Genomic DNA, 26602 nt, shown 5'->3' with positions numbered 1-26602 from the left:
AATTATTTTACAAATCTATAATTTCTTTCAATAAAGAATAGAATTTCTCAAAAAAGAACAGAATTTTTTGCCTGTTTAATGGTAATGTGATAGTTTTTTTTTTTTTTTTTTTTTTTTTTTTTTTTTAAATTAATAAAGAAATAAATAAATAAATAAATAACCATTTTGTTTAATGGTAAGAAAAGAAAATGCATGAAGACCAGGACAGGAATTTTTGAATGGTATCCTAATCGAACGGGTGTGAGAGAGAGGTGCAGAATAAGAACAAGTAGAGTGTGGAACAGGGAATCAAAATGCTTTTGATCAATTTGATCCTTCCAAGTGTATAGAAGTGTAGAGAGGGAGGAAATTGAGAGACTTTTTTGTGATGTGAGCAGTGCGAAAGAGTAGTTGGACTTCTCTTCCAATCTTTATAACAACCCATTTCTCTCTCTCTCTCTACAATTCAGTAACCCTAGCTAGCTGTGGCTCAAATGGGCTCTGAGGGATCCAGTGTTGTCGGTGAGCTTTCTAAAGCTAGATTCTTTTTTGCTTTCTTGTAATCTTTTATGGGTTGTTTTAATTTTATGATGATTCTTATTCTTATTATTATTATTATTATTGTGATTTTTTTTTTTTTTTTTTTTGTCTTTGTGTGTGAGTGAGTTTTTGTGGGATTTTTGTTGGCATTGTTTGTTGCTGTAGATTGTAGAATATAGGGGTTGGGTTTCTATTGGGGTTTTCTGAAACATGGGTTTTCTTAATTTGATTTGGGTTTGGAGAATTTCATTTCTCCTTTGTTGAGTTTTGGAAAATGCTTAGGCTTTCAAGTCTGGGATTTGAATTTTTAGGTTACAATTTAGGGGTTGCTTCTATATGAACCTGATCAATTTCATATATTAAACATTGGGTATCGAAATTCTTCATTTTTTTTAATTTTATTTGGATGAGGTGTTTCTCCGAACTGGGTTGGTGCTCCTAATGCGTGGCATGGCGGTTCGGAGGATCAACCACGTATATGAAATCACATGAATCATTAAATCATTTAAACAATCAACATGATTATTAAGTGAGTCATGCGATTGTCAGAAAGTGGGTTGGAGGAACTTTCCTAACGGCTTGGAGGAAAACTCCAATTTTTTTTTGGCTGGGGGGAAGGGGGCTTTGAGTAATTGAAAATGAGAATGAAGTGGTGGTTCTGTTATATTGTATAAGACTTTGATTAGGTTTTTGTGTATCGCATTTTGAGGCACAATCTCAATTATGTGGTGATTGATTCAACCATTTCTGGCCTTTAAAAGTGAAAGAAGCACTAAGAAAGGAAAAATGTATGGGCAACAAGTAACAAATGTAGGGGAAGCTGTGTTTGTTAAACATGTAAAGTTTTGCTATTTGGAATGGAATCACATCAAATTATTGTGCTGCTGTCAACCAAACACAGCATTTCTAGGATAAATTGTGAAGCCTAATACGTGCTACAAGAACAGAATGCAATCTTGCCCACCATGTTTATAGGATAAATTGTATAAGCTGATTTTTTTTTTTGGAGTTGGTTTTTACTTGTATTGATTAGAAGATATGCACCTGTTGGGTAATGACTGTTGGATGTGTTTGCTTTGGGTTATGGTCTTTATTATCATTGCTATAATAATTTACTTTCTTATGGTTTTGCATATTAAGAGTGATGAATTTAATGTTGATATAAAATATTAATGTCACAATATTAAACTGATGATTTATGCAGATGCTAATAGAGAGTAATGTTTTTTTTTTTGTATAAGTAATAAAATTTAATCAAGATGGAGGAACTACCTCATGTGCACATGATGTTTTTAATAATTCAATTGTTACAAGTGAGGGAAGGGGAATTTGAACTTTGGTTCTCTTTATAAAGGAAAGGAAACTAGGCAATACCACTGAGTTACAAGGATCTTGGCCTCATGTACGTAGGATGTATACATAAGATAGCCTAAAAGATTACATCAAATACAAATTACAATCGAAATGAAAGGGAATTAATGAAATCTTAAAAAGAATGAGAAACCTTATACCCAACGCAAAAGACCTTTAAAACATGATTTAGTGAAATACATCTTTAGTTGAACCACTGAGTTTTCCACATCTTCAAAAGTTCAATGATTCTTCTCCCTCCCTAAAGTCCATTCCACAACAAGGATAGAGGGATAACCTAATGATTCCAAGCTTCTTGTGGTGCCTTGGCACTGGGGTTCGAACAACACTCACCCCTGTTTACGTAGGGAAAAGCTACCAATCTTCCAAACCAGTTCTGCCATAGAAAGAGGTCGTACTCCATGCACAAAGAAGTCCTACTTCTGCAGGGTCAGGGAGAGATGATGAATTCCAATGCATTAGTTTGTAATTGAATTAATGGTTGTGGTTAATAGATTAAATTATAAATATAAATGAAAAGATGAATTTTTTTTAATCCAACCCGGAATGTATGTATTATTCCTTTCTCTTTTGTCTTTCTTTTTCACGCATTAATATTTTAATGTTATTTTTGTGCATTATGGCAATGCATTTCTGATGTCTGTCTAGAGTTGATGTTGGTGTATTGCTTCTAGAGTTTCAAGAGTAACTTTAGTTTGCTTTGTGAATATTGCCTAAATCGTTGATATAGGTTGGTTTATCCTAGACTTAAATGTTGAGATCAATTTTATTTTTATTATATATTCTTTCCTTAAATTTCATTTGTAGTTTGTGTTTGAGCTCAAGCATATTTTCTGTTGTCAAAAAAGAGAAATATATAATTTTCCAGATTAGAAAATGGTTAACCTCAGTTAGTTGGCCAAGTATACTTCGAGTTGAAAGATATGATGGAAATTGGATAATAAACTTGTCCCAATCTTTGAGCTTGAAGCTTATGTGTGCTAGCTCTTCCTCTTATTGTTTTAAACCTAGCTCTGAAACTTAAACATAGGTTGGTTTCAGCGAGTTTTCTTTTTGTGCGTAATATAGTGGAACCAGATATTACATTTGACATCTTATCAAATATATATATATATATATATATATATTGTTTGGTAAGTTACACACGCACCCAATGGGCCTTGAACCAATGACCTTATCCTTCACCTAACACCTTGTAAGGGGAGGAGGTGCAAGATGATCTAGAAAAAGATATTACATTTGACTTGAAAGATGTTACTATGTAATCCTATTTTATGTTTGACCAAGAGTATGTAGCAGCAAATAACAGGTAACTTGAAAATGAAGGAATCAGGTGGATGAGCCTACATATCAAGATGCTGTAGCTTTACCATTCTTGCTAGGTTAGATGGCACCAAAATATGCCAGCCAAGTGCTTCTCATATGACGTATCAATTTGTAATTCTGCGTTGACAGGGGAGCTATGAGGAGCCTATTTTGCGTATTTTCTTCAGGAGGATAGTGGAGAAACAAGGTTAAAGAGGGGGGCCACCCGGGGGGGGGGGGGGGGGGGGTTTATGTGGATGACATTTCAAGGTTAAATGAAGAGCCTCTAAGAATTTCAATCTGTAGATGCTGTCATACCAGAATGGCTAAGTAGGAGTTTATTACCTTTTGCTACTCAGTATGCACATCTTGATGGCGGTTGATATCTGGTGCTACACATTTTGGAAAACATGTTTTGAATGAGCATTGTAGCTAACATTTGAGAGACACTGGAATCAAGGGAATTTTTATCCATCAACTCTCTTTGTAGCGAGAATGCCTTTCCATAGATGATATGTCGTCAGTTTCTACACAACTTTTGGTCACTGTAAGGTGGAATCAGATATTTAAAACCAAAAAATGGTGTAGGTAGCTTGACTCTACATGAATGACATTTTTACAAGATGTCAAGGAAAGTCCAGGATTCAAGTTGGATGTAAAGGAAGTTTCTTATTCATTTTGAAGTATTGTAGCGAATGTTATTGAAGAACTCTCCATTTCCAATTGTTACAAACACAATGGTAGTGTGAGACTTTTATGGCCATGTCACAGAGTTTTCCATCATTAGTTTTCAAATTATTGAAGAAAATTGTATGAAAAATTGTCTTTGTGTAGCTTATGCAATGGTAGTGCATAATCTCTCATAACTATTTCATAGATGCTTTTCCCATAACTCAAGAGTCTTGAGTGCAATTACATCTAAAATATAGATATTGGAGAGAGAGAGAGAGAGAGAGAGATGATTCTTTTGTGATGGTAGTGAACCAATATAAATTTTATGTAACTGAACCTGTATGTAGCATTTAAACACTTCCTTTTAATTTATTTATTTTGCCTTCTTTCTGAAAACTGGAACAAATGTGTAATTTGACGGTCTTCATCAGTCAGTACAACTATATAATTGGTAAATTTTGTTTGATCTTGCATCTTTTAAGATAACATGCATAGCTGGAATATAATTATGTGATTAAAATTTGTGGTCATTGCAGTTCCTAGGAATTTCAGATTACTAGAAGAGCTCGAGAGAGGTGAAAAAGGAATTGGGGATGGAACTGTCAGCTATGGAATGGATGATGCGGATGATATCTATATGCAATCATGGACAGGGACTATTATTGGTCCCCCAAATGTAGGATTCCTTTTTTTTTTTCTTTACTTTTCCATTCTTTTCTTTTCCCATTCTTTCTATATAGTTTTTGTACATTTGTGTGTGTGTGTGTGTGTGTGTGTGCTGCCTTCCTAATTACAAAAATATTGTGATAGTTCCTAGTCACCAGTGACCATCTTTCAAATAGGGTAAGTTGTTTAACATAGTAACTGTTGACATGTTAATTATAATCATTTAGAAGTAGAATGGTAGATTGACCTTTAGAATGTGAAATAACCCTTCAGTAGTATAATCAGCTGGAGACGCGTCTCATGAAGCAGAGGGAATTGGGTTTAATCTCCCCTTCATCCTGCCCTTGGGGAAAAATATCTCCATTATCAGAAAATAATGTAAAACTTTGGCATCTTTAATGGTCTAGGCAAGGAAACTGAGAATAGTTCTTACACATGCATGAGTTATATTGGACCGGAGGGATAAGCAGATTCATGCTGCCAACTCTGGCACTTTGGTATTAGAATGCATTGGTTTTTTTTATGAATAGGAATCATTTATTAAAAAAGAACTAGTTGGATTACATGGGGTGCTACTAACTCGTTTAAATAATTACAATTGGAGATTCAAAGAATCTAAGAATTCTAGAAAACATACAATAGGGATGTGGCCTATTGCATTCATCCAATCGTAAAGATTGTAACAAAGACTGTTTAATAAAACAAATAGGACATTCTACACAATCAAAGGTCCTACTATTACTTTCTCGCCATGTAGTGTATTAAACACATAAAGGTCAAGGAGCAGCCTTCCAAAATTTACACTCCTATGATTTCCTTCCTTGCCAATAAGCCAACGTTTGAACTACCTTCTTTGGCATAACCCAAAATAATTTAAATAAAGAAAACACAAGAGATCCAAATCTCTAGCTACAGAACAATGAAGCAAGAAATGCTCCAGTGTCTCTCCACCATTTACTCATGCAACACCAAGCCAAAATCAAATGTGTCACTTTTGTAAATTATCAACAATCAATATATTACCCAGAGCTGCTGTCCATGTTAAAAAAGAGGCCTTACGAGGCACCTTTGTTTCACAAATGCATTGCCAAGGAAAAGAAATACCCCTTGAACCCCTTGAGCCTTCAGGAAGGCCATAGTAGACTGGCTGACTAACAGCCCATTGAGAGAGCTAGTGATTTACTAATATTTGAGGGTGAAAACATAGAAAATAAGGAATATGGTCTATCATCAATTATTTTTAGATATTATTCCTTGTGTCCAATCCAGGTTGGTGCTCCCCATTTAAACACCTGTTTCTTAGAACATTATCATATAAAATTGATTTTCAAGAATGTTTGTGTGGTTGTGCTTTGAAGAATATCTCTTAATGCAGCAAGAATTGTCACTTTGAAAAGACCTGTGGGTGTCAGCCCACATGGTAAAGTAATTAGGTTGGGTTGCAATTGCTCTTAGGTTCAACTCATGTCTCATGCTAAAGTAAATGTCATTTTGAATAGCTAAAATCTCTTTTGCAGCTTGACAACATGCCCTAGTTTTTTCTATCCAAGCTCAACTCCCTTCTTTTTTCCATTCTGTTTTGGGACTTCTCTGGTATATTAGTCATGGGAATCTCTAATCACGATCTGGTGTTGGTCTCCTTATAGCAATTGACAATTACAAAGTATCAATGAGTAATAAACTACAGAATTCCATTGTTTTTTAAGCGGTAGATATTAATATTTCTACAATGCATGCTAATGGCAAGGTTCAGAACTTTAATATCCTTTTAATCATTATTTTGCAATATACAGCTACCTTTCAATGCAGTCAAAACTTTTGACAAAAACAACAAAAAATATATTTTCATTACCTTCTTTTTATAGTGTCCTTGCATGCCCAACACATCTCAGCCATGTGTCTCTAAGTTCTGGACATAGCTAGGTAATTCCAGCAATGTCCTGAATACACATTGGTATGCCTTAGTTGCAGTATGGTTGTGAGATAGATCCACTAGAACTGAGAATGGTTCAGATTTTATATTCAATTTCTCTCCTTTTGAATTTAAGACCTGACATTTCTGCTGATCAACATTATATGTGTCTGACTTTCACCATTATTTCTTATAAGGAAAAGAATTGATGATTTGTAAATCATGTTGCTTTCAGACTGTTCATGAAGGGAGAATCTACCAGTTGAAACTGTTTTGTGGGAAGGATTATCCAGATAACCCACCAACTGTTAGGTTCCAAACCCGGATAAACATGACTTGTATCAATCAGGAAACTGGAGTGGTAAGTTGAAGACTCTTTAAGGCACTTTAAGTTTTACTTGTTATCGAAAGATTGAAAATAAGCTCATGGGTGGTCAAATTACCAGGTTGAACCTAGCCTATTTCCAATGCTTGCTAATTGGCAAAGGGAGCATACAATGGAGGATATATTGACTCAACTAAAGAAAGAAATGATGTCTCCCCAAAATCGGAAGCTAGCTCAGCCTCCTGAAGGTGTTTTCATTTTTTTATTGATTAATGCTGGCTTATCCTTTGCTTTCGTTATAGTACAATATGATTACTACATAGTACATAGCGGTGTTGATGTAACCTACGAAGATTGATCAACCTTCTATATCAATTTCATTGTAGTACATCAACACCTTTTATGATACAATTTGGTCTGATTTTCTTCTGTCTTTACAAAAATTGGCCCATCATGATGGGGAGGGTGGAGAGAGAGAATTTGCTTGTGGGTTTGTTGCTGAAGAGGGTTGAATCATCCAAATTGGTTGATTGCCCTAACTCCTAAGTACCCAATTGAGTTTGTGTTACTGTGGAGATTGACTCATAGAGAAAGTGTACAATGAGACACTGATGTAGACCTATATATGAAGTGGCACTGATCATGTGTAGCATTGACACTTGGCTATGGCCTGTCTACTGGTCAGAGGGGTTCAAATGTGGGTTCGATCTGATGTTTGTTGGTTGAGAGGGTGATTCCTCATGATGTGTATGTTCAACTCTTCTAGTTGCTAGGTTGGGATGGGAAGGTATCAGACTGAAAGGGCAGCTGGACACTGTTTCTGCTGATTTGATGAATAATCTTGATATATGTTATCTAGAAGTAGGAAGCTAATGTCTGATTGTCTTTTCAGGCAATGAAGAGGGAAGGACGGATCAAAAGGGTCTAGTGCTGAAATGTTGTATTATGTGAGTCAGGTGAGGTATGAATGAATATGATAATGTAAATAAATATATACATCGGATGAATACCTATTCATAGGGCACTGCATTTGAAAATGTAATGAAGGACCACTCTCATATGGAACCTACCTATTCATGGGCCAATGCATTTGAAAATGTAATTAAGGACCGCTCACATATGGAACCTTGAGTGGTTCGAGAGATTGTCATGTCTTCCCTTTTTCTCTGATATTGCATTTTTGTAATGTAACTTAGGACTGTTTCCTGCTGGAAGCCTGGAAACCTTGAATTGTCAATCTGAGTCCCCTTATCATTAATCATCTCTCTCTCTCTCTCCTTTTGGGTTGCCTATGATGCCACATAACACAGTTGTAACACTTTTTTCCCCTTAAATCAACTTTATTACCTGATTTTAATATATGGCTATGCATCCCATTTTGTTACTAATATTTTGCAACCGGTGATTGCTCCGTGCAATAAATTTAGGATATCATGTGTTTTAATCCTTGTTCTAACTTAGGCCAGTTTGATCTCAGGCCCTCTAAAACCTGTGCACTGGAAAGCTTTCCAAGTAATGAGCTTGGTCTTGTGGACAAATGATTGTATGTATTTCTGAATTAATGGATTGTAAAAGATAGTGGCTTCATTTGATTTTTCTCGTGAGCTTGATCTATAATGTTTAGGGTGATGGTTATAAGTATAACAACAGGAAAGTAGTAACCACTTCATCTATATATTCTATAAAATAAAAAGAAAACGCAATGTCAATTCTCCCCTAAAATGCTAGTGTGGCACTTATTATTAATTCATAATAATGAGGTTGGATCCAGCAAAGTTAATGTGTTCCTCTTCCTCCAGTATATTCATGACACTCCATTTCTTGCAAGAGCGGGATGGAGGGTAGGTTTTGGGTTGAAGACAGACACGTACGGCATGTCTCATCACCAATTATAAAAAGAGAGAAGAAGATAAGAATGGGTCCAGTAAAGCATTGCAATGTCAAGGACAACAACAGTGAATTAGAACTGGGTTCAGGCATTAGTGCTGGTCCTACTGGTTAGACATCATGGCCCGACCTTTCTTTCTTTCTTTCTTTTTCATTTCAATACTTTCCTCATTTCTTCAGGTGCTTGTTAGAAAGTTAAGAAGGTAAGGTTGTTTTTTATTTGGAGGTTGTAAATGTCTCACCACTTTCTAAATTGAAGCAAAACATAACTAGTTTTTTTTTTTTTTTTTTTTTTGAATGCACAAGCCAACGGCAAGACAATTGTGTCCATCTTACGTAATTTCTTTCTCTCTTGGGGGTTTGAAATACGTAATCTCTAGCTAATTGTACAAATTATGAAATTGTAACGTGTGTTTGGCATTTCGTAATTGGTATCCAAATTATATAAAATTCAAAAGATACATATTCTTTCTTGATATGGCAACAAAGGCTCTTTAGTATTCCTTTTACTTCATTAATGATAGATCAACAAGTTAAAAGGATTCCATCCAAAAAAAACAAAAACAAATTAAAAGGAATTTCTCTAGTTAAAGCAAGAGCAAGATTTGAACCAAATGCTACTTTTCTATGGATTACCTATTTTTTTTCATTAGACTCCGACTTTCCAACGTTTTTCATGATATAATCAAATTGATGGTTCTATATTTCTTTTCCCAATTTTTTTTTTTTTTTAAACCAAAACTTGTCTGCATCTAGGGCCAAGCGAGAATCTTTTTATTTTTTTTGTTTTTTTATATTGCCTTCTCATTAATCAACCCCAATCTTGTTCCTTGATCCAATTAAGCCTTGTGGGTCATAATATCTGGCCACATTATGTTGAATTTTTTGTTGATGCGTAGGCATATCTTTGTTGTTTGTTTCATAACTTAGTGTTTTTATGGAAAAGGAGATAAGATGAGGAATGATATGATATAGATGTTTATGATGGAGTTCAATACGTTTTGGATGGTACATCTTTGTCATGATATAATCCAATAGTTTTTTTTTTGGAAAATCAGATTGATAGTTCTTTACTTCTATCCCCAAATCTTAAAAAAATAAAAAATAAAATAAAAAATAAAAACTCGTCTGCATCCAGGTCCAAGTGAGAATATTTCTTTTTCTTGATTTCTAATTAATCAGCCTCAATCTTGTTCCTTAATCCAATTAAGCATAGTGGGTCATAATATCTGGCTACATATTATTGAATCTTTTGTTGGCGCGTAAGCGTATCTTTGTTATTTGTTTCAAAAGTTAGTGTTTTTATGGAATGGAGATAAGTTGAGGATTGATACGATATAGACGTTTATGATGGAGTTCAATCCGTTTATGATATTATTGTGCTAATGACAAAGTCCTGTTTGACTTAAGAGTTAATCATTTTAAATCTTTTTTGTATTACGAAATAATTTGGTTAACTTAAAGACAATATGAGCTAAAATTTGTTAAATTGAAAACTGATATGTGATTAGAGTCACGGGTCAATAAACTATATAAATTTTCTTTTAACGAAAGGCAGGATAAAACATATTTATTTATAAGAAAAATAATCAATTATATATTATGGGTCAGAGGGATTTAGATGGCCTACTTTGTGCATTGATAAACAACCCCTAGGATTAGCAAGCATGGACGAACCCTAGCATTGAAAATTGTCACCTCCAAGATTTTGGGTGTGAAATCTACGTCTACTACCTCACAACCATTAATCATGGGAATCAAATTTTCTATAGTCATGCCCCCATGAATGTAGCCACCCTTATGGCATGACAAAAAAATAGGCTCCAATCAAGGAGAAGGGTTTTGAATCAATCTCTATATAAGTTTCCTACTCACTCCTTCATAAAAGATACAAATATACAAAACTAATCTTATCACACGCGCTTTGTCCCCTGCAATGATGCTTTTTTTTTTTTGGGTCTAGTGTTATAGTTTTCTTTTTGGGTCTAGTGTTATAGTTTTCTTCTTTTTTTTTTTTCTTTTCTTTTTTAAAAAAATGGATAAGTTTGTTTTGAAAATATGGATTAGTAAGAGATTGTCCTATTTTGTAGACATTTTAAGTGAAGTTGAAGATATATTTTTACTTGATTGTTCTCAAGTTTTTTTTCTTATTAAACATAAAGTTTAGGAGTATTTCTAAACCACATAATAGCAAGGGAGTCAATTTTGTACCCTTGGTCGTTTCGGTTTAGCTAGTGGAACAAACTATTTTGATACCGATTGATACTAATGTACTGTTTCGGAATTACTGCAATTTAAAATTTATATTTATATATTGATAAATTCAAATATATATATATATATATATATTATTTACATGTAATATATGTTATTTGATTATTTTTTTAAAGTCCATCTAATTTGTTATGAATTTTTACTTTTAATAAGGAAAAAATTTAATGACCACTAGGCCTTCTGACCTAAGTAGTACCCGACTATCCTAATGCACGTCAACTCAGGGTCCCCTGCATAAACAATTATCCCCCAAAAAAAAAAAAAGGAAAAAATTTAATGATAACATTAAATTTTAGATGGGGACGTTGGGTTTTGGTGAAAGCATTAAATGGTTTGGTAAAAACTCCATTAAAGAATTTTAAAGCATTAGCAATTTAACTTTTGAAAACTATCAGGTGATAAAACCAAAAATAAATCAACCTGTTTTTCGCTTTTTTTTACGTGTTCCAAGTTGCAACGTGCTTTTTATAGCTTTTCCACTCATCCAGTTAAGTGGGTATTTGGTACATGTATTTTAAAAATATGTGTTTTATTATTTAAAAATATGTGTGAAAATATGTATGAGTGAAAAAATATGTGAAAATACATGTAATATTATTTAAAAATTGAAAACATGTATTTGAGTTGTCATACCAAACGAGATTATTTGGGTTTCACGCCCCCTTTGCCTTTCTAAATTTTAAATCTCACAAAACTCTCTCTCTTGCAAGTTTTTAGCCTCTTTTCACAGTCTCAACAAAGCTCCGGTGCTGTAGTTCACTGCATGTTAGAAGTTAGAATGTAAGATGATCATGATGATTCAGAGGAAGTTCGACTATCATAAGGAGGTGTTTTTGGTCACTAGTTAATACCGGCCCGGTGTCCACTAACTGGCCGAAATCCGGTATTTATCCTAGTATGGCCGAAACAACTTCGGTATGGCTGGAATATAAACCGGTACGAAATCAAAGTGTTTCACTATCGGACTAGCTACCAAAACAGTAAATTTCGGCGGTACCGGTCGGTACTGTATGAAATCATCTTCTTTGCATAAAAGCTTAGTCCAAAGAAGAGAATCTTCTTATAAATAGTATCGATTAACTAAATGATTACTATGATCTTACTCCTATCCTCTATGATTTCTGACTTAACAATTGAAGGGACTTTGACTAGCACTACACTGTTGTCCCATATATAGTTAGAAACAATTATATCAAACTTTTAATATCAGATGATGTGACACTTTCTTTCTTGTGACTTATTGGCGGACATAACTTTTTCTATAATAATGGGGTGTTTGGTATATACACTTAAAAACTGAAAATATATGTTTGAAAACATATGTGAAAATACGTATGAGTGAAAAAATATGTAAAAATATGTGTAATGCTATTTAAAAACTGAAAACATGTGTTTGAGTGGGTGTTTCAAACGGGGCCTAAATTTCATAATCAATGGGTGTTTGACTATGAATCATAACACAATTAACACTCATAGATCCACCACTTTTTTCCCATCACATATGATCAATAACTTCAGCAATTTTGAATTTTTTTTTGTGAAAAAAATTGTATCAATAGCATTATTGTAAATTTTAATTTGATCAATCAATTATTAATTATATAAATTTATTCTCTTAACTGTCAAAAGAATTGTAACTCAATGAAAATAATTGATTGCCTTTATGAGGTTAACTTAAATTATTAGTAATTCTTAAAATTTGAACCAAGAGATACTGAAACTTAAGGCTGGTTTGATTTTAAAAACCAATAACTCTAGGGATTCAATTAATTTCACTTACAACTAATGTGTCAAGTTGTAATTGGTGCATAATAAATTGAGTGTTAATGGTAGACTCATGTAAAAGTAATGTTACTCAAATTATAATTTTTTTGGATAAAAGATCCCATTATAATTTGACAATCCAACATGCTATCTGGACTCGGTATTTCGGGTGGGTGGATAGAGCTCATATCGCTGGATTCTCATTTGAAGAATTAATTCTTCTTATCATAGAAAAACCTCAGTTCATGGAGTTATTTGCTACTACCGCTTGGTACATCTGGTGCCGAAGAAACAACACAAGAATAAGTGAAGCTGTTGTGCCGTTGAGTAGTGTTGCAGGTGAAGCTTATCAGTAACTAGCTACGTATCAATCTGGACAACCAAGACCAGTCAGACTCGCAAAAAGGAAGAACATCAAATGGAAACCACCTTCGATTAGAATGTACAAGACAAACTTTGACGGTGTTGTGTTTGAAGAATCGGGTGAGGTAGGAATTGGAGTGATTATCCGAAATTCTAGAGGTGAGGTTATGGCTTCTCTAGCAAAAAAAATTTTGAAGTCTTCCTCAGTTGAGATTGTGGAACTTCTTGCAACTAAGCAAGCTATCATGCTGGTACAAGAACTTGGCTTCGAAAACTCCATCTTTGAAGGTGATTTTGAAATAGTCATAAACTGCCTTCGAAATGGTGATCGGTTGAAGTCATTTATAGGTCATTTAGTACAAGACACTTTGTCCTTTGTAAACTCCCTTAGGAGTTGGTTATTCTCTTATATTCATAGGCAAGGTAATGCTGTTGCATGTCCCTTAACTAGGAGAGCTAGACTTTCTTCTCCCCTTGATGTTTGGATGGAGTCTGTTCCTCCAAATATACTTCATGTTTTAAGTGTTGATTTTCCAATTTTTCAATAATAGTTACGTTGAAGGTTTCCTAAAAAAAAAAAAAAAATTGACAATCCAACAATGTGTGAAATTGGGTGTATTCAGAGTACAAGATCATATAAAACCTCAACTTTTTCCATAACTTGATCTAATGTGGAAAATTACGAGTGATTGCCTATCATTTTCATATGAACTCAGGAGCAGTTCCCCTAACATGAAAAAAAAAAAATTGTATATATAAATTTTTTTTTATTACCCCTAAATATATTTTTGCATACCCTAATTTAAATCTTGCACGTCTTGATTGCATATCAGTCCAACCTAAAACCAAACAACAACACAGATCACAGATCTCTCTCTCTCTCTCTCTCTTTCTGATCAATCTGGTCTCAGATCTCATTCTTATGAATCTCATCTCATCTCTCTTCTCTATATGCTTATCTCAATATTTCTAACTCTAAAAGTAAAGAGTGATTACACATGTGTGTATATTGTTATCATGTTATAATAACTTTTTTATTATAAAGTTAGTGATTAAAAAAAAGTAAAATTAGTGATTTTTCAAGCATTTGATTGGTTAAACAGACACTTAGTGTATTATTTATGTGTGAATTAGTGTGACTGTGTGAGTCAATAATTAATACAGCATCAACACGCTAAGTTTTGTCATTTAGTTTAATTTTTTTTTTAATAAAAAATAGATAATGAAATATGCATAAAAATAAAAATATTATAAAAACTTATCATAATAAAATGATCACGAATACCCACTATGGGGACCGGCCCAGAATAACAAGTTGGCTGGGCCTTGGGCCCGTCCGAGGACCATTCTGTCCGAAGAGACGTCGCGGCCCATAATCCTTGCCCAATCCAATTGGGGCGAAGAAAACACGTCCGAGAAGTAATTCCTCCTCGGAAATTCCAAAATCCAGGTCAATGATGCCTCCCAGTTACTGTAGCCCTCACTCCAAACACGTAAGAAGAAAGAAGGCTCAAAATATACCAACAAAGGCTGTCACCATCACATTAAATGCACCACAACTACTCTCCTAGCCGCATTAATGGAGAGAAGACCCCTGAACAGTGTTACCTTGGTCACTGCAACTCACAAAGAACTGGTAAGGGCGTCTGATGGGACAAGTGCTCAAGTGGGGGTGTGGATGATCAACAAGTGTAGGGCCTATATGATAAAAAAGGGCCTCTATAATATGTAAGAGTCCCTTAGAAGAGGGGGACAAAAAAAAGAGGGGAGAGAGGAGAGAAAAGCAAGGATTCATTGTATGAATGCATAGCCATGAATAAAACTTCCACTTTCACATCCATTTTCTTGATTCACGTTTCTACATCTGCCAAGAACATGCAACGAACCGTCTAAGCCAACTAGAACCGAGTTTTTCAGCCCATACTCTACAAAATTCATTGTGTGGGACTTCTTGGGCCAGGGCCTGATCGTTCAGGACCGGGTTAACTAAAATCGTGTCCCTACAATTGGCGCCATCTGTGGGAAGAACTAAGGTATCAGCTAGCACAACGATCGAGCATGGCAGAACTAGGTCCACACCAGGAGAATCCTCACCAGGCTAACTCCCAACAGACACAACCCATTGAGTCCCAGAGGCAAAACAACCCTGCCAACCCAGGTGGCAGAGGGAATCGTGAGGGAAGCGTGCATACTATCCAGACGAGCCAGAGTCACACTCAGATAGGTAGTCACGTATCCCAGAGGCGAAATAGTCATCAGGCCATGCAGGGAGAGATAGATGACCTGAAAATGATGTTACGACGTGTGCAGCAAAAACGATCTCCCTCTAGCTCAAATGAGTCCTCTAATGGGGAGGATGCGAGCTATCGACGGAGGTCAAGAACCCCCCCAAGTGAAACCTTTTCTTACGAAAGGGAACCATGCCCTGTACGGAAGTATGAGAGCCCATCCAGCAAGGGTTCGGGAAATGATGCTATAAAGAGGGCGCTAGACCAGATTTTAAGGTCACCCTTCATGTATAGAATTGAAGGGGCTAAGCTGCCTCGACGCTTCAACCAACCAGCGTTCGCCATCTATAATGGCCGAGCAGACCCGGTAGAGCACGTGAGTCAGTTTAACCAAAAAATGGCTATCTACTCGCAAAATGAAGCCCTGATGTGCAAAGTCTTCCCATCCAACTTGGGACCAATGGCGATGAGGTGGTTCAATAGCCTGAAGACAAATTCCATAGGCTCGTACAAGCAGCTCACTCAGGCTTTCTGCTCCCGCTTTATTACAATTACCAGAGTCCCTCGACCCCTCAGTTCGCTATTATCCTTATCCATGCACGAGGGAGAGACCCTGAAAGCATATTCGGATAGATATTGGGAGGTATATAACGAATTAGATGACAACCATGATGATGTTACTATCAGCACATTCAAAAGCGGTCTCCCCACCGAGCACGGCTTAAGGAAATCTCTCACTGGTAAACCAGTTGCCAACGTTCATCAGTTGATGGATAGGATCGACAAGTACAAAAGGGTGGAGGAAGATCAGCTGCAAGGAAGGGGAAAGGAGAAGATCATTCCCCCTAAAGCAAATGATTTTAGGTCGGAACAATATAACCATAACCAGCCGAGGAGAGATTTTTCGCGACAGACTGGACAGAGTAACACGCAAACGGTGAATGCCGTGTTCAGGGAGCCAGTACAACAGGTGCTAGAGAAAGTAAGGAACGAGCCCTACTTCAAATGGCCGGGAAAGATGGCTGGAGACCCTTCCAAACGTAACCAGAACCTGTACTGCCACTATCATCAGGACCATGGGCATACCACTGAGGATTGCAGGAATCTATGGAATCACCTAAATCAGTTGGTCCGAGAAGGGAAGCTACGTCATCTTCTGCACCCCTCGAGTGGCCATCCCGGTCAAGCAATGCAAGAGCCTCAAAAGGATGTGTCATTAAGACCCCCTACCGGAACGAAACATGTCATCCTTGCCGCACCAAGAAGAACTGGGCCACCCCCTTCCAGGGTACTGGCTGTTGGTCGGCTCCCCTCCGAGGACAGGCAAAGGGAGCCTAAAAGGTCTAAAAAGGGAAGCTCTTTGATACTAGGATTCTCGGACGAGGATAAGAGAGGAACTATCCAACCTCACGACGATGCCTTAGTGGTTACGTTAAGAATCGGAGGCTTCGATGTGAAAAGGGTGTTAGTAGACTCAGGAAGTGCAGTAGAGATAATGTACCATGATCTATACAAGGGGCTGAACCTGAAGCCGGAGGATTTGACAACTTATGACTCCTCCCTTATCAGCTTCGAAGGGAGGACTGTTACGCCAAAGGGGCAAATCAGACTACCCATACAGACTGGATCGGAGGTGGTGGAGGTAAATTTTATCGTAGTCGATGCGTACTCACCCTACACAGCGATAGTTGCCAGGCTATGGATCCACGCCCTAGAAGTCGTATCCTCCACACTTCACCAAAAAGTGAAATACCCATCCGGAGGTCAAGTAGAAGAGATTCGTGGAGATCAGGCCATGGCCAGGCAGTGTATGGTAGCCGCCATCTTACATCGGTCCCATACCGAGTCCTCGGCCCCTGGGAACTTATAGCAACCAGCCGCCTCGACAGGGCAAGACAATGAGCTAGCCGAGGAGATAAGGTGTGAAAGTTTAGAGAAATTCACTGTCAACGACGACCCGGAGAAATTTTTCCAAGTCGGCTCCGAGTTGCCTTCTTAAGAAAAAGAGGAACTGGTCGGATTTCTCAGAAGAAATGTCGATGTGTTTGCGTGGGACGCCTACGACGCCCCGGGAGTTGATCCTAGCCTTATTTGTCACCACCTGAACGTTAACCCATCTTCCACTCCGAAGAAGCAACCACCCCGACGCCCCTCAAAGGAACATGCTAGTGCCGTAAGAGACGAAGTGGCAAAACTGAAAAGAGCAGGGGCTATTAAAGAGGTCTTTTACCCCGAATGATTGGCAAACACGGTGGTGGTAAGGAAGAAAACAGGGAAGTGGAGAGTCTGCGTGGACTTCACGGACCTAAACAAGGCGTGCCCGAAAGACCCATTTCCCTTACCTCGAATTGACCGATTGGTGGATGCAACCGTGGGCCACCCTCGAATGAGTTTCCTGGACGCCTTCCAGGGCTATCATCAGATACCCCTCGCGTTAGAAGATCAGGAGAAGACGGCTTTCATGACACCCATCGGAAATTATCACTATAAGGTGATGCCGTTCGGACTAAAGAACGCAGGGTCGACCTACCAAAGGATGATGACCAGGATGTTCGAGCCACAGCTGGGCAAAATCATTGAGGTTTACATAGACGATATGATTGTAAAAAGTAAAATGGTGTCCGAGCATGTGAAAGACCTTGAGATCATCTTTACTATCTTAAGGGAGCACAAGTTGCGACTCAATGCTTCCAAATGTTCATTCGGGGTCGGGTCCGGGAAATTCTTAGGGTATATGGTAACCCACAGGGGAATAGAAGTAAGTCCCGACCAAATCAAAGCAATTAACAGCCTACAGGCTCCTCGGAATCCGAAAGAAGTGCAGAAGCTCACTGGCATGATCGCAGCATTAAACAGGTTCATATCACGATCAGCGGATCGATGTCGACCTTTCTACCTCTTGATAAATAAGTGGAAAGGGTTTGAATGGTCGGAGGATTGTGTTCGGACCTTCCAGCAACTTAAGGAATACCTGTCACGACCACCCATCATGTCCAGCCCCGAGGCAGACGAGGTACTGTTTGCATACGTCGCTGTAGCTCCCCATGCTGTAAGCCTGGTACTGATACGGGATGATAATGGGGTGCAGCGACCGGTTTACTATGTGAGCAAATCATTACATGAGGCCGAGATGCAATACATACCTTTGGAAAAAGCAATTCTGGCGATAGTACACGCCACACGGAAGCTCCCTCACTACTTTCAACCTATACGGTCATCGTTCTAACCCAGCTTCCCTTTCGAGCGATGCTTCGAAGCGCCAACTACACAGGAAGGATCGCCATGTGGAGTGCGCTTTTGGGGGCCTTTGATATTAAATATATGCCCAGATCCTCCATCAAAGGTCAGGTCCTCGCAGACTTGGTCGCGGAGTTTGCTGAGCCCTCTGTAGAAACAATAACCGAGAAGAAAGACATGGATGAAAAATCGGTTGGTACAATTTCAGCAGGGGGGACCTTGCATTGGAAGGTCAACGTGGATGGCGCGGCCAATCAGAGAGGATCTGGAGTTGGGATAGTTTTAATATCGCTGAACGGTACTGCCATTGAAAAATCACTAAGACTCGGGTTCTCGGCTACGAACAACGAGGCCGAGTACGAAGCCTTACTTCAAGGGATGACGATGGTTCAAAGATTGGACAGAAGGGTAATAGAAGCATTCTCGGACTCTAAATTGGTCGTCGGCCAAGTGATGGGTGAGCTGGAAGCTAGAGATGCTAGGATGCAAGAGTATCTAGGACAAGTCAAACGCCTACAGTCGAGTTTTGAATCCTTCAATCTGACACACGTTTCCAGAAGCATGAACACCCATACAGACTCGCTGGCCACTCTCGCCACGTCCTCGGCGCATAATCTGCCGCGAATGATCCTTGTCGAAGATCTAGTCCAAGCGAGTCCCATTAGAAGAGACCCGGCCCAAGTCCATCAGATCAGAAAGAATCCCAGCTGGATGGATCCCATAAAAAACTTCCTCCAAAACGACATCCTACCGGAGGGAAAATTGGAGGCCAAGAGGATACGAAGGAATGCTCCTAGGTTCTGGCTATCGGAGGACCACAAACTGTATCGGCGCTCCTACTCTGGGCCATACCTACTCTGCATACATCCAGAGGAATCCGAGTCTTTACTTGAAGAGTTACATGAGGGGATTTGTGGAAGTCACACCAGAGGGAGGTTGCTGGCACACAAGGCACTCACCCAAGGATACTGGTGGCCGAACATGCAAAGGGAGGCCCAAGAATACGCCAAGAAATGTGATCAGTGCCAGAGATTCGCCCCAAATATCCACCAGCCCGGAGGGGTTCTCAATCCCCTCTCTAGCCCCTGGCCGTTCGCACAATGGGGTCTTGATATTGTCTGTCCTTTCCCCAAAGCTGTGGGGAATAAGCGACACATAATAGTTGGAACCGATTACTTCACCAAATGGGTGGAGGCTGAACCTTTGGCCAACATTAGGGACGTGGATGCCCAGAAATTCATCTGGAAGAACATCATTACCCGCTTCGGAACTCCACACACACTCATTTCGGACAACGGTCTCCAATTCGACAGCAGGAACTTTAGGGAGTATTGCCGCGAGTTTGGGATCATTAACCGATACTCCACTCCCGCCTACCCCCAAGGAAATGGGCAGGTCAAGGCCGTGAACAAGGTCATAGTGAATGGACTGAAAAAAAGACTGGATGAGGCAAAGGAGAGATGGGTAGAAGAGCTCCCACACGTCTTATGGACCTATCGGACAACGCCGCGACGGTCAACCGGTGAAACCCCCTTTTCGATGACTTATGGGGTTGAGGCCGTGCTCCCAATCGAGAACAACTTTCCCACACTGAGGTCTAACTCATTATCCCAAACAGTAACGACGAGTTATTGGGAAGAAGTTTTGACTTGGCCAAGGAAAAAAGGGAAAAAGCAACGATCCATATGGCCTATTATCATCAGAAGCTGAGACAAGGATATGAACCAATGTTAAACTGTGACCTTTAGGTCCGGGTGATCTCGTAATGAGAAAGATTCTCGGCAGCGCAAAAAACCCCTCTTGGGGCAAGCTGGGGCCCAATTGGGAAGGACTGTATCGCATCACATCCGTGGCCGGGATAGGCGCTTATTATCTAGAAGATTTGGATGAAAAAACTGTACCTCGACCATGGAATGTAAATAACCTAAGAAGATACTATTATTAATGAAAATGGCTTTGCCCATGTTTTGTTCCGTGATTATCCTGTGCCCACTGGTCTATTTCCAACTGTTCAAAGTTTTAAACAGAACCTAAGTCCTGCATGGCTCCTCGGACCACAGACTAAGGGGAAATTATTACTTATGCAATTTATTCAAGTTTTAAACAAAACCTAAGTTCTGCATGGCTCCTCGGACCACAGACTTAGAGGAAATTATCACTTATGGCAACTGTTCAAAGTTTTAAACAGAACCTCAGTTCTGCATGGCTCCTCGGACCACAGACTTAGGGGAAATTATCACTTATGGCAACTGTTCAAAGTTTTAAACAGAACCTAAATCCTGCATGGCTCCTCGGACCACAGACTTAGGGGAAATTATCACTTATGGCAATTTATTCAAGTTTTAAACAGAACCTAAGTCCTGCATGGCTCCTCGGACCACAGACTTAGGGGAAATTATTACTTATGCAATTTATTCAAGTTTTAAACAGAACCTAAGTCCTGCATGGCTCATCGGACCACAGACTTAGGGGAAATTATTACTTATGCAATTTATTCAAGTTTTAAACAGAACTTAAGTCCTGCATGACTCCTCGGACCACAGACTTAGGGGAAATTATTACTTATGCAATTTATTCAAGTTTTAAACAGAACCTAAGTCCTGCATGGCTCCTCGGACCACAGACTTAGGGGAAATTATCACTTATGGCAACTGTTCAAAGTTTTAAACAGAACCTAAGTTCTGCATGGCTCCTCGGACCACAGACTTAGGGGAAATTATCACTTATGGCAACTGTTCAAAGTTTTAAACAGGACCTAAGTCCTGCATGGCTCTTCGGACCACAGACTTAGGGGAAATTATCACTTATGGCAATTTATTCAAGTTTTAAACAGAACCTAAGTCCTGCATGGCTCCTCGGACCACAGATTTAGGGGAAATTATTACTTATGCAATTTATTCAAGTTTTAAACAGAACCTAAGTCCTGCATGACTCCTCGGACCACAGACTTAGGGGAAATTATTACTTATGCAATTTATTCAAGTTTTAAACAGAACATAAGTCCTGCATGGCTCCTCAGACCACAGACTTAGGGGAAATTATCAATTATGGCAACTGTTCAAAGTTTTAAATAGAACCTAAGTTCTGCATGGCTCCTCGGACCACAGACTTAGGGGAAATTATCACTTATGGCAACTGTTCAAAGTTTTAAACAGGACCTAAGTCCTGCATGGCTCCTCGGACCACAGACTTAGGGGAAATTATCACTTATGACAATTTATTCAAGTTTTAAACAGAACCTAAGTCCTGCATGACTCCTCGGACCACAGACTTAGGGGAAATTATTACTTATGCAATTTATTCAAGTTTTAAACAGAACCTAAGTTCTGCATGGCTCCACGGAACGCAGACTTAGGGGAAATTATCACTTATGGCAATTGTTCAAAGTTTTAAACAGAACCTAAGTTCTGCATGGCTCCTCGGACCACAGACTTAGGGGAAATTATTACTTAAGGGAAATCATTTCAAGGTGCGCGCAGTCTAGCATCCAAATTCACTGCACGGCATCATTTTTTTTTTTTTTTTTTTTTTTTTTTTTTTTTTTTTTCTCTCGACCGTTTATATTTATTTATATCATTGCAAACGTTAAATAAAGGGATGATACCAGCATACATCCATAGAAAACAAAGAGAACATTCTATATTAATATTCCGAGGTCAATACAAAGAGAGGTCCTTACAAAAGAACACAAAAAACATGACGACTCTCATTCAAAAAAAAAGGGGGAAGTACAAAAATTAAAAGCCTAAAAGCTAAGCCTTAGCAAGAAGATCCTTCTTCTGCTCTGGCTGAGGAGGAGGAGCCTCGGAGATAGAGTCCATGGCAGGATCCTTCGCTTTGTCAAGCACAGGGATGGCATCAGGCACCGCCAAGTCCTGCTCAGAAGCTGCTTGGGCGCCATCAGGATTCTCTCGGATCTCCTGAGGATAGAAGATGTTCTCAGGCAGTCTCAGCGCCGAATCCACAGGAATTCTTGCAGCATCAAGGGCGTGAGCCCATGAGATGCTGCAGTAGTCTCTGCACACCTCGGGGATTTCCTCGGATAGCCTGGCCTCCGTTTCTTGGATCCCAAGCTGATGAAAAGCTTTCTTTTCAGCCTCTACAGCCTCCCGGATTAGCTGGGCCTCTTCTTTAACCCGCCGTATCTCATCCTCAGCTTTCTGCAGAGCGGCCTTAAGTTCCAGTACATTCTGCTTCTCAGTAGCAAGACTGGTTTCAGTTACATATAATTTCTGGCGCTGATCCTCTGCTTGGGTTTCAGCACTCTTTAGGCCAGCCTTCGCGCTCTTGCGCTGTTTCTCCGACTCTTTGAACTTCTCCGTCAGTTCAAAGATTTCTTGCTTGAGGGACCCCACGATCTTCTCCACCTCAGTCCGAGATTGAACCTCAGCTTCAGCCAAGCTACGGTTGCTGCGGCAAAACTCCTCAGCCACAAACACCTGCTGGGTGATCTGCCAACAAAAGAAAACCGAAGTTAGGATAGAATGCAACAATGTTGATGGCTTAATAAAAGGGTGCAAGAATGGCTTACCATCGCAAGGTCCCTCTTAAGGAACAGAAAAAGCTCGGGCTGGGAGAACCGCCTGTAGGCCTCCATATCTCGAGGAAGGAGCACGGGCTGCTCCAGGGCCTCAGCTATGTAGCCCGCTCTGCCCCTGTTGTACTCTCGAACCGAGGCAGTATAGGGGATAGCAACCTCATCTAGCTCCATCTTCGGACTCCATGCGTGGGGATTAACGCGCACCTCAGCCCGATTCTCCTCATCCCGGCTCTCCGTGGAGTTAGCCCTTTTACTCCTCTGTCCCCGAGTGGCTTTCTGCTGCTTGGCCGAGCGGGGGGCCACTTCACCTTCCTCAGGAACATCAACCGGCCTTTTCTTTTTTAGGTCAGGGTTAACCTTGAGGCCAGGGTCGGAAGGAACCTGAGGGGCGATTGGGGGAGGGTCCTGGGCTTGTGACTTAGCAGGCGCCTTCGAAGACTGACCCTTTCCTCGGCTGGACATCAATTCTCGTAAAGATTTCCCCTTGCCAGCCATATTGCCTACTCCCTCGTCTGAAGAGTCGTCCGAGCAAGTTATAATGATTGGAGCGCCAACCACGGAGTTTCGATCCTGCTCTCCTTCAGGGTCCGAGAGCTCAACTACGGGGGCTTTGTCAACCTCCTCTTCAAAATAAAACTCGTCTATTTCCTCCTCAAGGGAAAGACGAGATGATTTAGCCTCTTCCTCAGTTGGCACGGCGGCTTCAAGGTCGTCTGGAGGCAGTTGCACGACCGGTGGAGGATCCCGAACACCAGGTAGCACGACTGGCTTAAGATCTACTCGGGCCAGAAACTTAGGCTTGGACACGTCAATCCTAGCCAACCGGGGGCTACTAGCTCTAATGGCGTGGCCAATGGCTTGGAAAGCACGGGTTAGTGGTTGATAACCCAGAACCAAATGACACGCACGCAGCTGCCCGTCCTTGTGGACATAGATCTCTGACCTTAAAAGATAGTTTAGGGCCGGAACATTCACGCGGCTCAGCTTGGGAGCAACCAAAGCTCTATCTGCAATACAGCCAAGAAGGAAATTAGAATTAAACTACAAAATTCATGATAAGCAAAAAAAAGAGTAAATCCGAGGAGCTAAGCCCCTTCCCTAAAAGGATTAGGCCTAAAGGCGCCGCACCTGGAATTCCTGCCCGAGTTAGACAATGAAAACCATCGCTCCATTCTCCTGAGGCAATGAGGAAGTCATCCTTCATAGTCTTATTGGATATGGGGAGACAGGAGATTAGCCTAATCACCTCGGATCGAGATTTAAGGTAATATCCTCCGTTCTTGACGTAGTGGCACTCGTACATGTGTACCACATCATGCCAGGTCAGACCCAGACCCATTCGCTCGTTCAAGACATCTATGCAGCCTAATACCCTGAACATGTTTGGAGCGCACTGGTGTGGTGTCAACCTATGGTGGAACAAGTAGTCCTGGGTAATCCTACGCATGGGAAGTGTCATTCCCCCTTGTATAAAAGTAACCATGGGAATGACCACTTCATCCACGTCTCTATCTAACAGTACTCCTTCTGGGGGACAGTACCACAGAACCACCTCCTGCGGGATATGGTATTTTGCGCTAAAAGCCTCCATGGCGGCAGGAGTGTCTACTAGGTTTTTGAATCTACCCATCTAAGCTGAACTGGAGGAATGGAAATAAAGACCGAGGAGAAAAGTAAAATCCGAGGAGAAAATCGAAGCGACAAAGCGAACGAAACTTACGGATATCTTCACAAATGACCGGTGAGGTGATCAAAAATCTCCTCTAGGAAGGGCGCTTCGCAGAAATGATTAAAGAGATTTGAAGAACGGAGGTGCTCAAGGATTTCTGGGCGCTGGAGTTCTCTGGAGCTCTCTGTTCTGATGTGTGGATAAAAAAGAAAAAATGAGCCTCTCAGGTGCTTTATATAGCAGGAGGGAGAGAGAAAAAATCCCTCCCGCTCACAAATTCAAGGAGCAATGCTGGCCGTTAGATCCACATCTCGCCGCTGGATGAAGGAGACATAAAGCTGTCTGGAGTAAATGGCCGCGCCTTGTAAATTGTGGCGCGTCAAAAGTAACCGCCCACGCGTGCGGACCAAGATTTCATCCGTTCCATCCTTTATGAATGTCAAAACCCCGCTTTTCTCCTCGGAGGGAGATCAAAACCGGAATTTTGAGGGGCTATTGTGGGGACCGGCCCAGAATAACAAGTTGGCTGGGCCTTGGGCCCGTCCGAGGACCATTCTGTCCGAGGAGACGTCGCGGCCCATAATCCTTGCCCAATCCAATTGGGGCGAAGAAAACACGTCCGAGGAGTAATTCCTCCTCGGACATTCCAAAATCCAGGTCAATGATGCCTCCCAGTTACTGCAGCCCTCACTCCAAACACGTAAGAAGAAAGAAGGCTCAAAATATCCCAGCAAAGGCTGTCACCACCACTACTCTCCTGGCCGCATTAATGGAGAGAAGACCCCTGAACAGTGTTACCTTGGTCACTGTAACTCACAAAGAACTGGTAAGGGCGTCTGATGAGACAGGTGCTCAAGTGGGGGTGTGGATGATCAACAAGTGTAGGGCCCAGATGATAAAAAGGGGCCTATATAATATGTAAGAGTCCCTCAGAAGGGGGGGACGAAAAAAAGAGGGGAGAGAGGAGAGAAAAGCAAGGGTTCATTGTATGAATGCATAGCCATGAATAAAACTTCCACTTTCACATCCATTTTCTTGATTCATGTTTCTACATCTGCCAAGAACATGCAACGAACCGTCTGCCAACTGGAACCGAGTTTTTCAGCCCATACTCTACAAAATTTATTGTGTGGGACTTCTTGGGCCAGGACTTGATCGTCTAGGACCGGGTTAACTAAAATCGTGTCCCTACACCCACATTGACAATAAATAATGACAATTGATAGTGAACTATCATGTAACGATTTTAAAATATAAAAACTCTTACAATGAAATTGTAAAACTCATGTATTTGCGTGTGTTTTTTTTTTTTTTTTTTGATAACTCAATATATTCAAGTGTTTTTTTATTTCTAAAAGAAAAGTATTTTTTATTAAATTTTGTTTAATTTAAGTTTCTTAATGATCTATTTAAAAAATACTTCATAGAGCCGTCAATGTATGAACTCACTAGTTTTTCTTCACCATTCGTATTTTGTCACATTCGAGTTGTGGCACAAATTTTGTCATAATATAGTATTTATGTTTATAATTTGTGAGATGGAATTGACTCAATTATTAGTGAATAGACTTTAAAAAAAAAAAAAAAAATGAGGACCGTTGAAAATGTGTTCAATAATTAGAACACCAAATCAGTAAAGTAATTTAATGAGTTTAATTGTTTTTGTTTACTTGCTAAGTATTGATTTAATGTCGTTGAATCTTGAATGTTGACAGCTTCGGTATTTTAATACCTTGATCATAAGGTAACCCCGGAATGCAGAAAGGACTCAAAATAGAGGTCGGCTACCTGCTACTGGCTCCTAATGATCACTCCTGTTTCGTAGCAAGTTGGCGACTTTGACAGTTGAAAAATCATGCATACCATGTTC

The 26602-nt window shown here is 39.7% G+C and overlaps 1 protein-coding gene across 4 annotated transcripts; it reads left to right on the top strand.

Annotated features, from left to right (window-relative positions):
* Positions 1–333: 333 nt before the first annotated feature.
* On the top strand, positions 334–8939 carry LOC126717695 (ubiquitin-conjugating enzyme E2 variant 1B-like). Of its 4 annotated transcripts, XR_007652719.1 has the most exons (7): positions 334–501; positions 4404–4543; positions 6681–6806; positions 6892–7018; positions 7663–7726; positions 8248–8313; positions 8570–8939. XR_007652719.1 is itself a non-coding variant. In XM_050419543.1 (6 exons), the coding sequence occupies exons 1-5, from the start codon at positions 474–476 to the stop codon at positions 7719–7721; spliced, it is 480 nt and encodes a 159-aa protein (XP_050275500.1). In that variant the 5' UTR covers positions 334–473; the 3' UTR covers positions 7722–7726; positions 8570–8939. The 4 variants fall into 4 exon arrangements, 3 of the variants coding, with proteins under 3 accessions (XP_050275500.1, XP_050275499.1, XP_050275498.1); XM_050419543.1 differs by lacking the exon at positions 8248–8313; XM_050419542.1 differs by lacking the exon at positions 8570–8939 and having other exon boundaries at positions 8248–8387.
* Positions 8940–26602: the final 17663 nt, after the last annotated feature.

The sequence above is a fragment of the Quercus robur genome, chromosome 3 (assembly GCF_932294415.1).
Source record: "Quercus robur chromosome 3, dhQueRobu3.1, whole genome shotgun sequence".
NCBI classification, from domain to species: Eukaryota; Viridiplantae; Streptophyta; class Magnoliopsida; order Fagales; family Fagaceae; genus Quercus; species Quercus robur.
The sequence above is the reverse complement of the archived record's forward strand: the minus strand, read 5'-3'. Positions and strand labels throughout refer to the sequence as shown.